Raw genomic sequence first — 15,069 nt, 5'->3', positions numbered from 1 at the left:
CCATATTGAACATAGAACAACAAACTTCATACATCATTGCATTCCCCAAATAAACACCAAAATCGACCGCTAAACCACGAGATTACTTATCATAACAACGAGATACGTTTGATCTAATTAAAACAAACATATATATACAGAAGTGTTCATACCTGACATACGATCGGATGATAACAATACCCTTTTTTTCTTTTTCGTTATTCCGTTATTGCACGATCCTCTTTTTTAAAAGACCAAGAGCACCAAACAACTTCTTGCCGCTAATGACCGGATTAATCAACAGGCGGGAGCCTCAGTTAACTTCATATTGATTGGTGCACAGCCACCGGAAACTTTCAAAGATGCAAAGAGGCACGACAGCTTCGCTATCATCGGTCGGGTTCTTGCCCCCCGTGGAACGAGTGCCAGTTCTTTTCCTTGTGACGGGCTGTGGTACCCTTCTAAATCGGCTTTTGTGATCAGAACCGCATCCCCTGATGGTGATGGTGTGGCGGTGGAAGCTATCCGCCACTGCCTGTATTCTTGAACCGCCTGTAGACATTTGAAAAGAGATTTCGGTCAAGAGGTCTGCTTTCTAGATATCGGTTATTCCTACCGGTACCGGATACTGCCTCTGTTCCAAAATAAATGTCCATAACGAAAAACGCACACAATTTAGAAATACGTAATCTTTAAAGCATCTCCAATGGTAAAAATAAAAACTTGATGAAAAGGTTAACCATTAGAGCAATAACTTGAAGAACTGCTTGACATGCAAAAGCTTGGGAGATGTCAATTGTTCGAAGATTCATGTATGTGTATTAAAAATACAAAAAAATCTGTCTTTTAATGGTTCTAAAACCCTCTAAATGATTTTGTATCATGGATCTCCCTTAACCATTAAGAGCCCTAATTTCATTGTACAATTACCAAACAATTATATTTCATTTTATATTATATCATGAGAACCTTTTAATCATTCTGACCACTTAATCATTCTGCACCAAACCAATCAGCAATTGCCAAACAGCCCACATTGAAGCAAGTATTTGAAGATGAGTTTTTGTTAGTGGAAATCTGATGTGACAAATAGATCAAGTCTTTTAAAGACTTGACCATTGCGGATGCTCTAATTAACTAAAGAGTAAATTACAATTTTCGTCCTTGGGGTTTGTTTAAAAGATATGATTTTTGTCCTTGTGGTTTAGAAATTGTGATTTTCATCCCTACAATTAATTTACAATTTATTGTTGTTTCAGTCCCTATGGTTTACAATTTTTTACTGTTTTGGTCCATTGTACTTAAAGGTAGGGACGAAAATCGCTATTCCTAAACCACAGTGACAAAAATCGAAATTATTAACAAACCATAGGGACGAATATCATAATTTACTCTTAACTAAATGACATTTTACTGAATTACCAGAGATTTATGGCTTTCTCTATCTCATAATCAAGGGTAGAACTGGAAAGTACTGATTTTGGGACTCTTTGACACTTTGGGACATATTATATAGCCCAACCTATGAACCCACCTCAATAAAGACCTGTACAATTTCTTTCAAAATCAAAAGCGACTATTAAATTTCAGAATTTGCCGATCAAAAACAAAAACAATTCTTTGATATTCTTCTCAATTTGTCATTTTAAACATATTTGTTGTTTTAATTTACAAGATTTTTAATAGGATATGAAATTTTATATTTTATTTTATTTATTACTAATTTCAAATGATCTTATAGTTTTAGTACCGGTGTAGCAGGGCCTCTAAAAAGATTGGGACTGCCCTTGATTCCACACATTCGTATAGTTGTAATGGATTCTTTTACATTAGGAGGAGCTAACCTTCCATTGAGATGGAGCCAAGAGCACTCTAGGTCGTCTAGATCGCACGTATTCCAATGCGGACGCAGGAGTCATGTGCTTGTATTCCACCTGCATAACATTTAGACCCAACTCAATACAAGTTCCAACGTTCAAATAAAATATTTCCAAGCTTCCAATAGTGACCACACGCGAATTCTAAACCGAAACCAAACTGAAGAAACGCAGTATATCCCACTCGAAAGCAGGATCTAGGAGATTTGGAATGTATATGCAGACCAGACGTCTTCCCTAAAGGAGTTGTTTCCATGAAGACATGCAAACCTCCATCTATAGGACTTAGTTAGGGCCTGTTTTTTTAGCACCCTAATGAGCTAAATGGGACTCACAGCTTATTCGGTCAGTTATACATGACCGCTGGTAGTGGCTTAATGATACTGAAAGTGGCTTATTCAGTAAGCTTCAAGGAAGGAGTTTATGCAGGAAGTAGAGTTTTATCCAAACCTGTCTCACCCAACTAAAGAACTTTTGTTTGAGAGGATTTTTTCATAGATGGAATGAATATGTTCTTTACAAGAGTTTTTGGTCTAGCGGTATGTGAGTCATTGGATTTCTAGGAGGTCATGGTTCAAATCTCACCGAAAGGTGAGGAGGGTGTGTGAGTTTGTTTGTTCTATTTGCCATATATAAATATTATATACTTCAAAAAAGAAAAAAAAAACCTTTCCATCTATAAAGACGGATTAATGCACACAGACATCTTTATCCATACAAGACTTAATTTAACACCAACGTACTTGATTAAGTTAAATTTTGATTTATGTAAGTAAGAATAATTGTTACCAAATAGCAAAGCACGATCGTCGTACTCCTCCCCCTCCCAGCTTTGCAATGAACATATGTGGTTCGGCAGCTGGTTGCATTCTCTACAAAACAAACCATATATATGTCGGTCCCAGAAAGAGTATATTAAAGAAAATATTTGCAAAAGAAACTTATTTACTTACTGTGAATGAAATTTACTGCTCGATCAATGTCAACAAACGAGGGGGCAAATAGGTAATCTCTTGTCGGTATAACAAGATGGTCTATACCATGAGCCTGGAAGAAAAAAAAGACAGAAGAATGAATGAATTTAAAAAATGAACAACTTCAAGCTGGTAATCTCTTGTAGGTATAACAAGATGGTCTATACCATGTATCCGACAAATTCAGGCCGGGATGTGTTTGGTACGTGGGACAAGACTGAACAAAAACTTTCTTGTTCCTCGTTTGACATGACATTAGACTAGGACATGACATCGTTGACTCACACCAAAACAGCTAGAACAAAAATCAAGGAGGTCAGAGAAGATTGGTAAATTACTAAACTATCCATGTCAGTTAAAAGACCTTATTGACTAAAATAGCCAATCTCCCCACCTCCAATCACTTTTTAGCCATATTTTCAAGGCAATTCCCAAAATAGCCATTCTTTCCCCTACCTACCTCATTCTCGTCTGTTCAGTCCCGACTACATATCAAACGCAAAGCATGGTTGTATAAGTTTAAGTGCAAAATGATATTATACCAATAGCACTTACGCGGTATAAGGACGTGGGAACCAAAGTTTCATAAGGTTCGTTGAGGGTGATGACACCACCAACACCAAGCTGCTTCAATCGTGGAACATCCTTTGGAAATGGAACGGCACCAAGCAGAAGATACTAAATATATGAAAAGCAAACAAGTTTGAGACACCAAATTACATATCATCAAGTACTCTTGTCAATTTAAGCTTGCAGCATTAATAAAGATAACAAAAATCATCTCTTCGACCCAAGATCATAACAAATGCAAATGTTCACTAAAACACTAAAAACAAAGCAAAAAGGAAAAGATTTCTTATGGTTCATTACAGCATTTCCAATGGGAGGTTCTTATGAGCTAAAAGAGTAGGTTCTTAGAAGAACCACCATTGGAGAGTGGTTTGAGGAGAGGAACCAATTTTCTGAATCGATTGATTGAAAGGAGAGAACATGCGTTAGCCTCTGTTTCTCTTCTTCAAAAATGCGTCGGGCGAGTTTTCTAGCCGCACCCAAGTCGAGCCGTCAAAAATCAAGTGGCCACGTCCCTTTTCGAACGGTTTCATGAGAGGAGGTATAGAAATCAGTTCTAAAACCGTCGATTGAGGAGAGGAACCAATTTTCTGAATCGATTGATTGGAAGGAGAGAACATCCAACGTCGATTTTCAGAATTTCAGGGAGATTGGAGTCGATTTTGGGGAATGTTCCTAGGGTTCTTCGTCATTTACTGTTTTCTACCATTTGTAAGTTCAAGTTCTGTTTCAAAATATGATTACGATAAGGGTGTTTGGGGATTGCTTATAAAAACTAATTTATTGATTTATTATGTTGTGGTACCGATAAGTATTTTTGAGTGTTTGTTTAAACAATTTTTACCAATGGCAAACCGGTAATAAAGAGTTTTTGAAAAAGTTAAAGTCTTCTTACTTACTTATAATAAGTTGATAAGTGCTTTTGTGGAAAAAGCATAAATTCTTTCAAAGTGTTCTTCATTTTTGGGTTTTTAGTTTTGAGAAGGATCCCTCGAATCCCATAACCTAAATATGAATTGCTAGTGGTGATTAGGAACCCGTAATTATTCTTAATTTCAATTTGGTAGCAAGTAATGCATCGATAGACCATCAAATCAATCGATTTGCATTATAAGATTGTGTAATCTAGCTTAAATATCCGGCTTCCGTTTATTAGTAAGGATTGGTGCTTCTTTATTGCTTAATGCAATTGGTAGGTTGAACTCTACATCCGTGACTAGAACCAATTAGGAACTAATCCACCGAACCCCTCGTGCTAGTTTAATCATAAGGACAAGCGGAGTGTTTGGCACGTCTCGACACTGACGCCGGTCTAAAATCAATTGAGAAAATGTTTTTATACAAGTCAATGATCCATGATTTGATAAAGAACTAGTTATACTCGTCACCATGAATCGTTCTCTATTTGTTTAAGGTTTTGTTTAATTTTTATGCCTAGATTAATGAACAACTTCCAAGGGATAAGATTCCACATCGGTTGGGGTGGGAACAAAGGCTGCCTTTAATAAGGTACTGTCTATCAGACACGTTTTAAAACCGTAATACCAGACAAAGCACACAAAATCTAGGTGTTTGGGATTGCTTATAAAAACAACTTATTGACTTTTTCCGGTGTAGTACCGGTAATAAGCATTTGTGTTCGGATAAACAACTTATACTGGTGTCAAACCGGTAATAAGAAGTTTTTGAAGAAGTTAAATCGGTAAGTGTTTTTATACAAAAACATAAGTTGTTTCAAATAAGCAATTCCAAACACCCCCGTTACGATTTGCTTGGGATGTTAGAAACTAATTTACCACCCAAAAGGAAATGAAATATACACGATAAACACAGATCAACATCTTTGAACACAGAATAACAACACAAATGATGATCGCAGATTGAAAACACGAACCTGATCAATTTGATCCCACCATCTGAACTCAGCTTGAATCTTGTTACGACAAACATTATACAAAAGCGTAGGGTAAAACAGGATCCGAGCTCCAGCACCAACTAACACTCTCTTCGCATCCACCGTCACAATCTGCCGACTATAATTATAATCCACAATTTGTTTGCTATTCTTCACCTCACACGAATCATCCAAATCCACGATCTTCATGTCACAGATCGCAACCAAACTTCAAACAAAACCAAAACCAAAACCAAAACCGTAACCCCTTTAATCAACCCGATGGTTTCAGAAACACCGAGACGTGATTGCAAGGTTTTAAGAGACGGATCCAGAGTGAATACGCAACATTTTCCACTGAAAGATTGATTTGAGCTATAAATAGGACATTGATTACCAAATTGGGGAAGATTTGGATCGATTGAAAGTGGGAAAAGAGGGCATTTAATGCTGGATTTGATGAATTTGAGTTAATTTATGGAGAATTAAGTGATATTCTGTGGAGAGTGAGTGGGAGATACCGATTTGGGGGAAAGAGAAAAAGGGGAATCGGTGTGGAAGAAGAAGGAAGGATTTGGGCAGATGTTTTGACCTTTGACTAAGGGTTAATTACGAAAGAACCTGTTTATGGAGAAGGAAATATGCCGTGACGCAACGTATATTATATAATTGTAGTACTACTTTTGGACGTTTAATAATTCAGGGACGTTTCCTGTCCCACCTGATCTCTTTACAGATATATAAAATATTTGGGAAATTAACTCAAATAGTTTAAAGGGTCGTTTACCAAACACTTACTTGATAAGTGTTTATCGATAAAATTTAACATTATTATTTATTTATAGGGTAAGATTTTAGTCAATCAAAACGACATTATATGCAACAATTCACCCGGTAAGCGCTTACCATGGTAAGAGTCGTCGTCTTCACTTACCGAATAAGACTCATAGTCATTTTCTCGCTCTTATTAGGTAAGATTCATGGTCCTTTTTCTCGCTCTTATCAGGTAAGATTCATGGTCCTTTTTCTCGCTATTATCGGATAAGATTCTTAGTTTTTACCATATTCATACAGTGACGTAATGTAACTTGATAAACACTTATCCGGGTAAGTGTTCGGTAAACGGCCCATAAACTTGTGGTTTCATCTTTTAGTCATATATCTTCAAAAATTATTGAAATATCACTTGGTCTCTAAGTGATAAATCAGTAATTTATAGAGGTGCCAAAGTGTAAAATAACTGAACGAGTTTCGAGAGACCGAATATGTAAATTAGGTGTAGATCTGCAAGGATGTGTTTTTTTCCAAATTTATATTTTTAGTCTCTGTAATTAAGGATCCTGGTTCAGAAACTTTTTTTATTACACTTTGACTCATCTGCAAATTGCGAACTGGACACTTACGGGCAGAGTGATATTTTGGTAATTCCTGGAGAGAAATGGCTAAAAGGTGAAACTGTGAGCCAAAATGTTAACTTTAATTAATTTCTCTAAAAACTTTGGGTATTTGACTAAAATAGTCAAGGGAAATTGATCATCTTTCGTTAATTGGTCTTCTAGTCATTCTTTTCTCGATTTTATCCAAATGTCACTACTTTCGCAAGTGGTATCTCACTAACTTGTAGAAGTAGCTAAAAGACAAAAATACTACAATTTCTACACATGTCCGCAAGTGGCACCTCCCTAACTTGTGGACCTGGACAGAAATTGCGGATGTGCCACTTGCGAACGTGTGTAGGAATTGTAAAAGAAATTGTATTTATCTACCTCTGCAAGTTAGGGAGGTGCCACTTGCGAAAATAGTAACATTTGGATAAAACCGAAGAGGAATGACTAGAAGACATGTGAGAGAAATGGTCATTTCGGTCGATTTCCAAATGGGCATTCTTCTCACTTTCGTTCATTTTTTAGTTATATGTGTAAAGTGATCTTTAAAATACTTATACTTTACGGAAATGTTTTACGTATTTGCATAAACAACATTTTTTTAATAAAAAGAAAATAAAAAATAGGCATTTATGTATAAAAAATATGCATGTGTAAATATATATATTTATATATATATATATATATATATATATATATATATATATAGGGGTTGGTTCAAATAAAAATCACTCAATTTGTAAAAACCGTGAAAACCTCATTCAACCAATCATAATTTTTTATTTTGTTCATTTTTTTGTAATTATGGGAGGTTGATTAACCATTTTTATTGTGGGGGGTGTTAATCATGGATATTATCATCTTCATTATTTTAATTTTAAAGAAATACATGAAACAGTTTCATTAAAATTTCATTAAGTAGTATATGAAACAATTTCATAACCACATATGAAACAACTTCATCAAAAAAAAAATTATATGAAATAATTTCACAAGATTAACAATTTCATGAAAAAATTTCATAAGATTAACGATGGATGAAAGTAGTTTTTACGGTTTTTACAAATCGGAGTGGTTTTCATTTGATCGCTCCTCTATATATGTATGCATTTGCGTAAAAAATGACTATTTTGGAAATTATCTTGAAAATGTGGGTAAGAAGTTATTGAAGATGGAAAGATCGGCTATTTTAGTCAATTTCCCAAAAAAATGTTCCTTTTCAAAAACATATAAGTTTATTCTTATAAGGTTGGGTTCTGGTTAGGGGTGCTCAAAAACGTGGCCAACACAGCCCAATTCAACGCAAAATAACCCGACATGAAGCAAACTCGATGTCTAGTCGAGTTGTAACATTTTCAAACCGTAAGTATTGGGTTGGAATGGAATTGAGGTCATTGGAACCCAACCCACCCTAACAAACCCGATATTCTTTTATGTCATAAATTTAATATGTTTGTTAAGTCTTTATTATTCTGTACATTAGACAATTACAACATCACGTAGCCTCTTCAGATACATATACTTTAAATTTATCTTTTATGCCTTCATCTACCTTTAATTACTTATTTTTATGGTCATTATCGAAACTTTAACAGATTTATGCATGTGAAAATGATTATATATATATATATATATATATATATATATATATATATATAATTTTGTGAAAACGACTTAAAAGCGAAAATAAATTTGAAGATAATTTTTTTAAGATGTCATATGATAAGTTCTTTTTGAAGTATATAATATTCATATACGACAAATATAACAAAAAAACTCACACACCCTCATCACGTTTGGTGAGATTTGAACCACTGACATATACTAAGAGGTCAAAGACTCACATATCGCTAGGCCAAAAGCCCTTCGAAACTATATGATAAGTTATATGACAACATAAAATGACTTTAAATGACATCTTCAGAAACTAATTAGAAATATATTACAAGCATGACTAAAAAATATTTGATACTTACTGAAACATTACTTTAAATAACGCTTTAATAATCTATCTCATAAAATAATTTATATTTTATTAAATAAATAAAAATCTTTCATTAAATTCAAAAAATAAATTACCTTACCGTTATCATAAATAGCCTAAAAATACATATATTTATACTATATTATAAAGTATTTGACAAATACTCTTATAAACCATTTTTTATGTATGAAGTACTGTTTATTGATGCATATTACTTAAAATTTAATATTACAAGTAAATTGTATGTAAATACAAATTTTTAAAAGTTCATGTGTTGAATTCGTGTAACTAGTTGTAGATAACCATAATCTAGAGAATAAACATCTCATTTTATATATAAAAAATGTAATATATAATTAGAATAATCATTGAGTTATAACAAAAAATACTTGATTATTATCTATATAGAACAATATATTATTAAACCCAAAATAAAAAATGAATTAAGGAAAATACACAAAAAAAGAGAAATTTTAAATAATTAGTTTAGTACTAATATTGATATTTATTTTTTCAAATTTTTTATGTATCTTCATATTTATATTTTATTCAAAAATAAAAACATTTTCATTTTCTCAAAACCACATAAAACTGTATTATAACATCGACTGGAACAAAAAAAAAACGAGATTTATCTCACTCTATTGTACGAATATCTTTTTAGTTATTATAAAACACAAATTTGTGATCTAACTAAAAATTATAATAAATTATTAATAAAATCATTCATTGTTTAATAGATGTAAAATGCAATCATACTTACTAAAATAAATGTGGTTGATGTTGATGTTTGAAGCCTTGTCAATTGAAACAAATAACAAATCCATCCATCTATCAATAATCATTACCTATTAAATATATATATATATATATATATATATATATATATATATATATATATATATATATATATATATATATATATATATATATATATATATTGTCATATATAGTTGGTTTAGTTAAATAGCTGGTTTAATATTACTGATTATTGATCGAAACTGAGTTTTCTTGACTTGAAGTTTGTTTGTAAATACAATGACCAACTTACTTAAGATGTATCAGTTTAACTGGTTTATTCAATTTTAGGATGACTGTAAAATACCTCTGGCTTAAATGGGTTATTTTAGTTGTAGTGTTTTAATATAGTTGGTGCTAAGAACATTGGTCCGAATCTAAAATGTAAATTGAATCCAATCGAACCAAAACCATAAAGAGTTTAATTCTAACCATAAATGTGGTGCCTGATTAGTTTGAGCTTCGCTTCAAATGTCAAAAGTACTTGGAGGTCTCAGATTCAAATCCAATGAGGAATAAAAATCCTTGTAGCCACGGAGGTTCAAATACGGTGATTCCAGGCCATCTGTAAAGCAAGTGGTTGTCCTGAGATTAATCGACCCACATAACAAGTTGGATATCTAGGTTAATCAATATAAAAGAGTTTAATCCTAACAATTTTTTTACAGAATTAACTATGTAAAGCAAATATTTCATTCAAAATTGACGAGTTATTTGAAGTAGTCGAAGGAATTACACGTAATTTTTGCCTAATTAATCACTTCAAAAAATCATTTTGAATAAAATATTATTAAACAACAATGATGTTTAAAATTCGATTAAATAAGGATATTTTCATTTTTTTATCATATTTTTTGTCTTTTAACCGATTAAAAAAACGTAGGAACCAAAATCATAAAACCAATTTTAATCGGGTAAAAGACAAAAAAAAAGGACAAAAATACCCCTAATTTAACGGAATCTTTAAAAGATTGTTAGAGGAAGACATCAAATCCGAATGTTTTTTCTGCAAAATCTCATTTTGTAATTTCAAAATTGTAATATATTTAACAACCCACAAGGACCAATTTTTGTAGCTTACTAAAAAATAGGGGAGTAAATTGCAAATTTGGTCACTTTGGTTTATATAATTTTCGGATCCGATCCCTCTAACAAAATAATTACAAGTACTATCATAATGGTTTCAATTTGTTACGGATTTGATCCCTTGTTATAATGTTGCTAACCTTAACTCCGTTAAGTTAAGGGAGGGTAATATGGTCTTTTCCAAATTGATGGTATATTAAATATATAAACACTTGACTACATCGTCCTCCTTTCCCCAAGAATCTCATCGACGACACCCTTGCTTTTTCTTCAACGCCCCTCGTCCACCATCATCTCACGACTCCGGCTACTAACCCTGAATATGGACGGTGGCAAGTGACATCAATTTGTTTATTTTTAAACGAAATAAAAGAAAATTATTAATGACCAAAATGACCTTTGGCGTAACTCTATTAACGTTAGTGAAGTTTAAGGAAGAATTTAAGAGGTTGTTTGTTTAATTCTTAATAGTTCCATTAAGAGGTGAATCAAAAGTTTGCCTCTTCATAGTTCCAAAACTCTCTGAACGATTTTTTATCATTGGTTCCCCTTAACCATTCAGTGCCCTAATTTAATTATAAACAATTACCAAACAATTATATTTTATTTTGCATTATATCATGAGAGCCTATTAGTAATTCTGACTACTTAATCATTATGTATTAAGCCATTCAGTAACAGTCATACATTTCTTAATTTATAATAAAAAATAATTATAATGACGGGCATTATAATTTAATTTGTTTGGAAACTTGATCCATAATTTCATATAACCAGACCAGAGGGACCAAATTTGTAATTTACTCAAAATAGAAAGAAAGACATATATAACGTGATCCGATCCGAACAAAAATCGGATCCATTCGTTTTGCACAGAATTGACGATTTGAAAGTTGCAAGTCCATGAGAGAAAAGCGGGCGAGGATGTCGGTGATTGAATGGATGGATGGATGTAATGATGAACGGAGAGAAGACCGCTCGATCTCAGCTCGACACAATCACCGGTTCTCTTCTTCAAATCTCTTTATTTAACCCTAATAATCGACTTTTCATCTATCAATTTGAATCAAACACACACAGTTGGGATCAAAAATGTCGTGGCAAACTTACGTAGACGAGCATTTGATGTGTGACATCGACGGTAGTGGCCAGCATCTCACCTCTGCCGCCATTCTCGGACTCGATGGTACCGTTTGGGCCCAGAGCTCCAAGTTTCCTCAGGTAATTTATGATTTACATTTTGTTTCTTTTTGCATTTTTAAGCGATTTGGTTTCAATCGTTTTGAATTATGTTGATTCATTCGTACTTTTTTCACAACGCTTGAGTTTTTTGTTGTCGATCTGAATGATTATGGGATTATGTGATCCGATTTGTAAATCTGATCGTTTAATGATGGTTTGCTCATAATTATTGATCAAACATGTTAAATTAAGATGTGTAAATTTGAGGTTTGTCACTTTTGTTTTGCTAATTCGTATATTTGCCTTCCATTTGGTTAAGATATGTTTTCAAATCGGATTATGAATCATGATCATGAGAAGATACGTGAAGTTAAATGGCACATTCGATAGCTTTATTTAATGCGATTTCCTAAATTTATATTGTTTGATTGCTGGTCTGGACACCCACAATTACAAAAAGTTACCATGGAAGTGGCATTAATTAGAGTAGATGTTATTTGCACAATTACTCCGGGGGCAGACCCATTCTATTGGATATGGGGGTAGGGGGCACTGCCCCGTTCCTTCGCCGTGGTGTAAAACATTATTGGGTCGTGAAATGTATCACCACATCATTTATTGTATGCAAACGTTTATCTTTTGAAACTACAATGACGACACAAATTTCTCTTGGTAGAGTTGGTTTACATGCATTTCTACATCCTCATGCGTGGGTTCAGATGTTTTTAGTTTTTAATTTCAGATTTATTATGTTTATGAAGAAATTGATAATAAAAGACTTGAACATTGGACCTTATATATGAAAAGCAAATAACTGATCAACAGACCAATGATGATTTTATGTAAAATGTCTATATCTTTGTTTCTTATAGTTAAATGGTGTCACCACTTGAAGAAAAAAATAGGTCTGACTCTGAATTACTCAGTTAGTCGATGATGAGAGTAATCTTTATAAGCGAAACTCTGCTGTACTTCTAGCAATAAGCTTTTTATATGTAGGATTGAAACTAGAACTGAACTGTAATGTTAAATTACGTTCTATGGTCATCATAGTGTTGGTTAACATCTACATGTTCATTACTATAATTTGGCTATTCTTAGGGGTTGTTTGTTTGGGTTTTCATCAAGTCCTATATGGATAAAGTTGTCTGTATAGATCGGAAAGGTTTTTGTTTGGGAGATTTTTTTATAGATTGAAGGAGTGTGCTTTCTAATTGGGAGGGGCAGGTTTGGAAAAAAACTTGGCTTTCTGCATAAAGCTCCCCCTAGAAGCTTACTGAATAAGCCAATTTCTATATCATTAAACCACTATCAAACTGTGATGTATAGCTGACCGAATAAATTGCGAGTCTCATTAAGCTCATTAAGCTACAAACAGACAGGCCCTTAGCGTTGGTTATCATTTTTCCAACATGCCGTTTTCATTTTGCAGTTCAAGCCCGAGGAGATGAAAAGCATTATTGCTGAATTCAATGATGCGGGTACCCTTGCCCCTACGGGTTTATTCTTTGCAGGCGCAAAGTACATGGTAATTCAAGGAGAGCCTGGAGCTGTCATCCGTGGAAAGAAGGTAACATAGACTTCTCTCACATCCTTGCCCTCTACTTAATTATGGTCATTGTTCATTGGCACGTTTCCTTAGATTTGGACTGACCCAAATACACGATATTATTCAAGTTTCATGTTAACACCATCACATTCACACACATTACATGTACCACCTAGGTCGTCAGTACGAGTTTCCTCAGGGTCATTGGGGATTTTCCTGACTGTTATCTTTAGGGCCCATGGGATTAATTGGGTGTGTGGAATTTGACTTTGACAACCACGGTTACCAAAAAAAAATCTTCTCATCATTGGCAATGTGACTTGCCTCTCCACTTTTTTGTGTGCTAAGGAAACACTTATACATGAATTAGGTTTTTTTTTTTGGTAAGTGTGGGGTTTCAGGACAACTTACGCGCACCAACTAATTCCTCAAGCGACCACGAATGGCCTGGAGTCATCGCAGGTGAATCTCCATGACCACAAGGGCTTTGGCAGTGTCTCTGGGGTATATGAGATTTCCACTACATCTCCCTAACCAGTGCACCCACAAGCCAAGTGGTTAACATGGGTTAGGTTGTCTACATAATTCGTTTTATGTCCGGTGTTGCTTCCGGAGAATGTCATTGAGCTAAATAGCCCGACCATCCAAGTGCACATCTTAAAGCATAATTTGGTTTACTGTTGATCCAATTTTGTGCAAGGATTGCCAAGAGTGCATTCCGACATATGTATTTGTTGCACAACTGATTTTGGTAATTTTCAAAAGGTCAAACTGAATGAAAATGAACGAATTTTGGTACCTCATATGTGATATCTCAAAATCTTGTTACATTTGGTTTGGTAGGGAGCCGGAGGGATATGTATCAAGAAAACTGGTCAAGCCATGGTGTTCGGCATCTATGACGAGCCTGTAGCTCCAGGTCAATGCAACATGGTCGTGGAGAGGTTGGGCGATTATCTCATCGATCAGGGCATGTAGACCTCCTCTTCCTCCTCCCGTCATTATTCAATAACGACACTCCTTTTTCTTCTTCCTTCAACGAATGTGAAGTAGTTTTTTCGTCTACAAATTTGATGTTTATGGAGTCTTGATCTCCAATTCCTTGTTATATGACTGGTTATATGTGTATTGCGTCGATTACATAAGTTCAATAACTTTTTACTCCGTTCTTGGTGCACATTATCGCTCTTGATGTGTCTGTTGTTTGCATTTTTACAGTTATGTTTGGTAAACTAGCTGATGAGCTAGTTGTTGGTTGATAAAGTAGTGATGTTTGGGAAAAACTAGTTGTTCATATGTTTGGCAAACTAGCTGATAAGTTAGTTGTTAGACTGATAAAGTAGTGATGTTTGGCAAACCAGCTATTCACCTAAAAAATTAGATAACAGTGTAAAATGATATAAAATGACGTGTTGAAAAAGCAATTAGAAGTATACAAGGGACATAACTGGTAAAAAAATGATAAAAACTTTATAGTTTATTGAAATGCTATTTATTTGGTGGGAATTTAAAAATGCTAGCTTATGGTTAAACAGATAGGAGGTTTTTTCAATAAGCTTTGTAAAATACTAGAAGAGTTCTCGCGCAATGCAGCGAGACACATCTCGATTTTAATGTTCTATTTTATTATTTGTCTCTGTCGATGTTATAATACGATTTTATGTGTTTTTAAGAAAGGAATAATGATTTTATTTTTAAATAAAATATAAATTTGAAGATATCATAAAAATTTAAAAATATATATATATATATCAATGTTAATRTCAAATCAACTATTTAAATATTTTCATT

General features: G+C 33.7%; 2 protein-coding genes across 2 annotated transcripts; one reads left to right on the top strand and one right to left on the bottom strand.

The window, feature by feature from the left end:
• On the bottom strand, positions 1 to 5,862 carry LOC112501225 (putative dual specificity protein phosphatase DSP8). Its single transcript, XM_025104926.1, has 6 exons — positions 5,295 to 5,862; positions 3,386 to 3,508; positions 2,810 to 2,903; positions 2,646 to 2,728; positions 1,824 to 1,913; positions 1 to 531 (listed from the first exon to the last, which is right to left on the bottom strand). Exons 1-6 carry the CDS (start codon positions 5,502 to 5,504, stop codon positions 277 to 279), a joined length of 855 nt encoding a protein of 284 aa, XP_024960694.1. The 5' UTR covers positions 5,505 to 5,862; the 3' UTR covers positions 1 to 276.
• Positions 5,863 to 11,402: 5,540 nt separating this feature from the next.
• On the top strand, positions 11,403 to 14,507 carry LOC112500157 (profilin). The gene is made up of 3 exons (XM_025103492.1): positions 11,403 to 11,768; positions 13,162 to 13,299; positions 14,122 to 14,507. Exons 1-3 carry the CDS (start codon positions 11,640 to 11,642, stop codon positions 14,254 to 14,256), a joined length of 402 nt encoding a protein of 133 aa, XP_024959260.1. The 5' UTR covers positions 11,403 to 11,639; the 3' UTR covers positions 14,257 to 14,507.
• Positions 14,508 to 15,069: the final 562 nt, after the last annotated feature.

Source organism: Cynara cardunculus (assembly GCF_001531365.2).
Source record: "Cynara cardunculus var. scolymus isolate 2C chromosome LG 17, CcrdV1, whole genome shotgun sequence".
In the NCBI taxonomy this organism is placed as follows: Eukaryota; Viridiplantae; Streptophyta; class Magnoliopsida; order Asterales; family Asteraceae; genus Cynara; species Cynara cardunculus.
The sequence above is the reverse complement of the archived record's forward strand: the minus strand, read 5'-3'. Positions and strand labels throughout refer to the sequence as shown.

Coding starts and splice junctions, on each gene's coding strand:
- LOC112500157 (XM_025103492.1), top strand. CDS start 11,640: ATGTCGTGGCAAACTTACGTAGACGAGCATTTGATGTGTGACATCGAC. Junction 11,769..13,161: donor AGAGCTCCAAGTTTCCTCAG/GTAATTTATGAT, acceptor TTCATTTTGCAG/TTCAAGCCCGAGGAGATGAA. Junction 13,300..14,121: donor CTGTCATCCGTGGAAAGAAG/GTAACATAGACT, acceptor TTGGTTTGGTAG/GGAGCCGGAGGGATATGTAT.
- LOC112501225 (XM_025104926.1), bottom strand. CDS start 5,504: ATGAAGATCGTGGATTTGGATGATTCGTGTGAGGTGAAGAATAGCAAA. Junction 3,509..5,294: donor GGTGGGATCAAATTGATCAG/GTTCGTGTTTTC, acceptor TCATATATTTAG/TATCTTCTGCTTGGTGCCGT. Junction 2,729..2,809: donor AGCAGTAAATTTCATTCACA/GTAAGTAAATAA, acceptor TTTGTTTTGTAG/AGAATGCAACCAGCTGCCGA.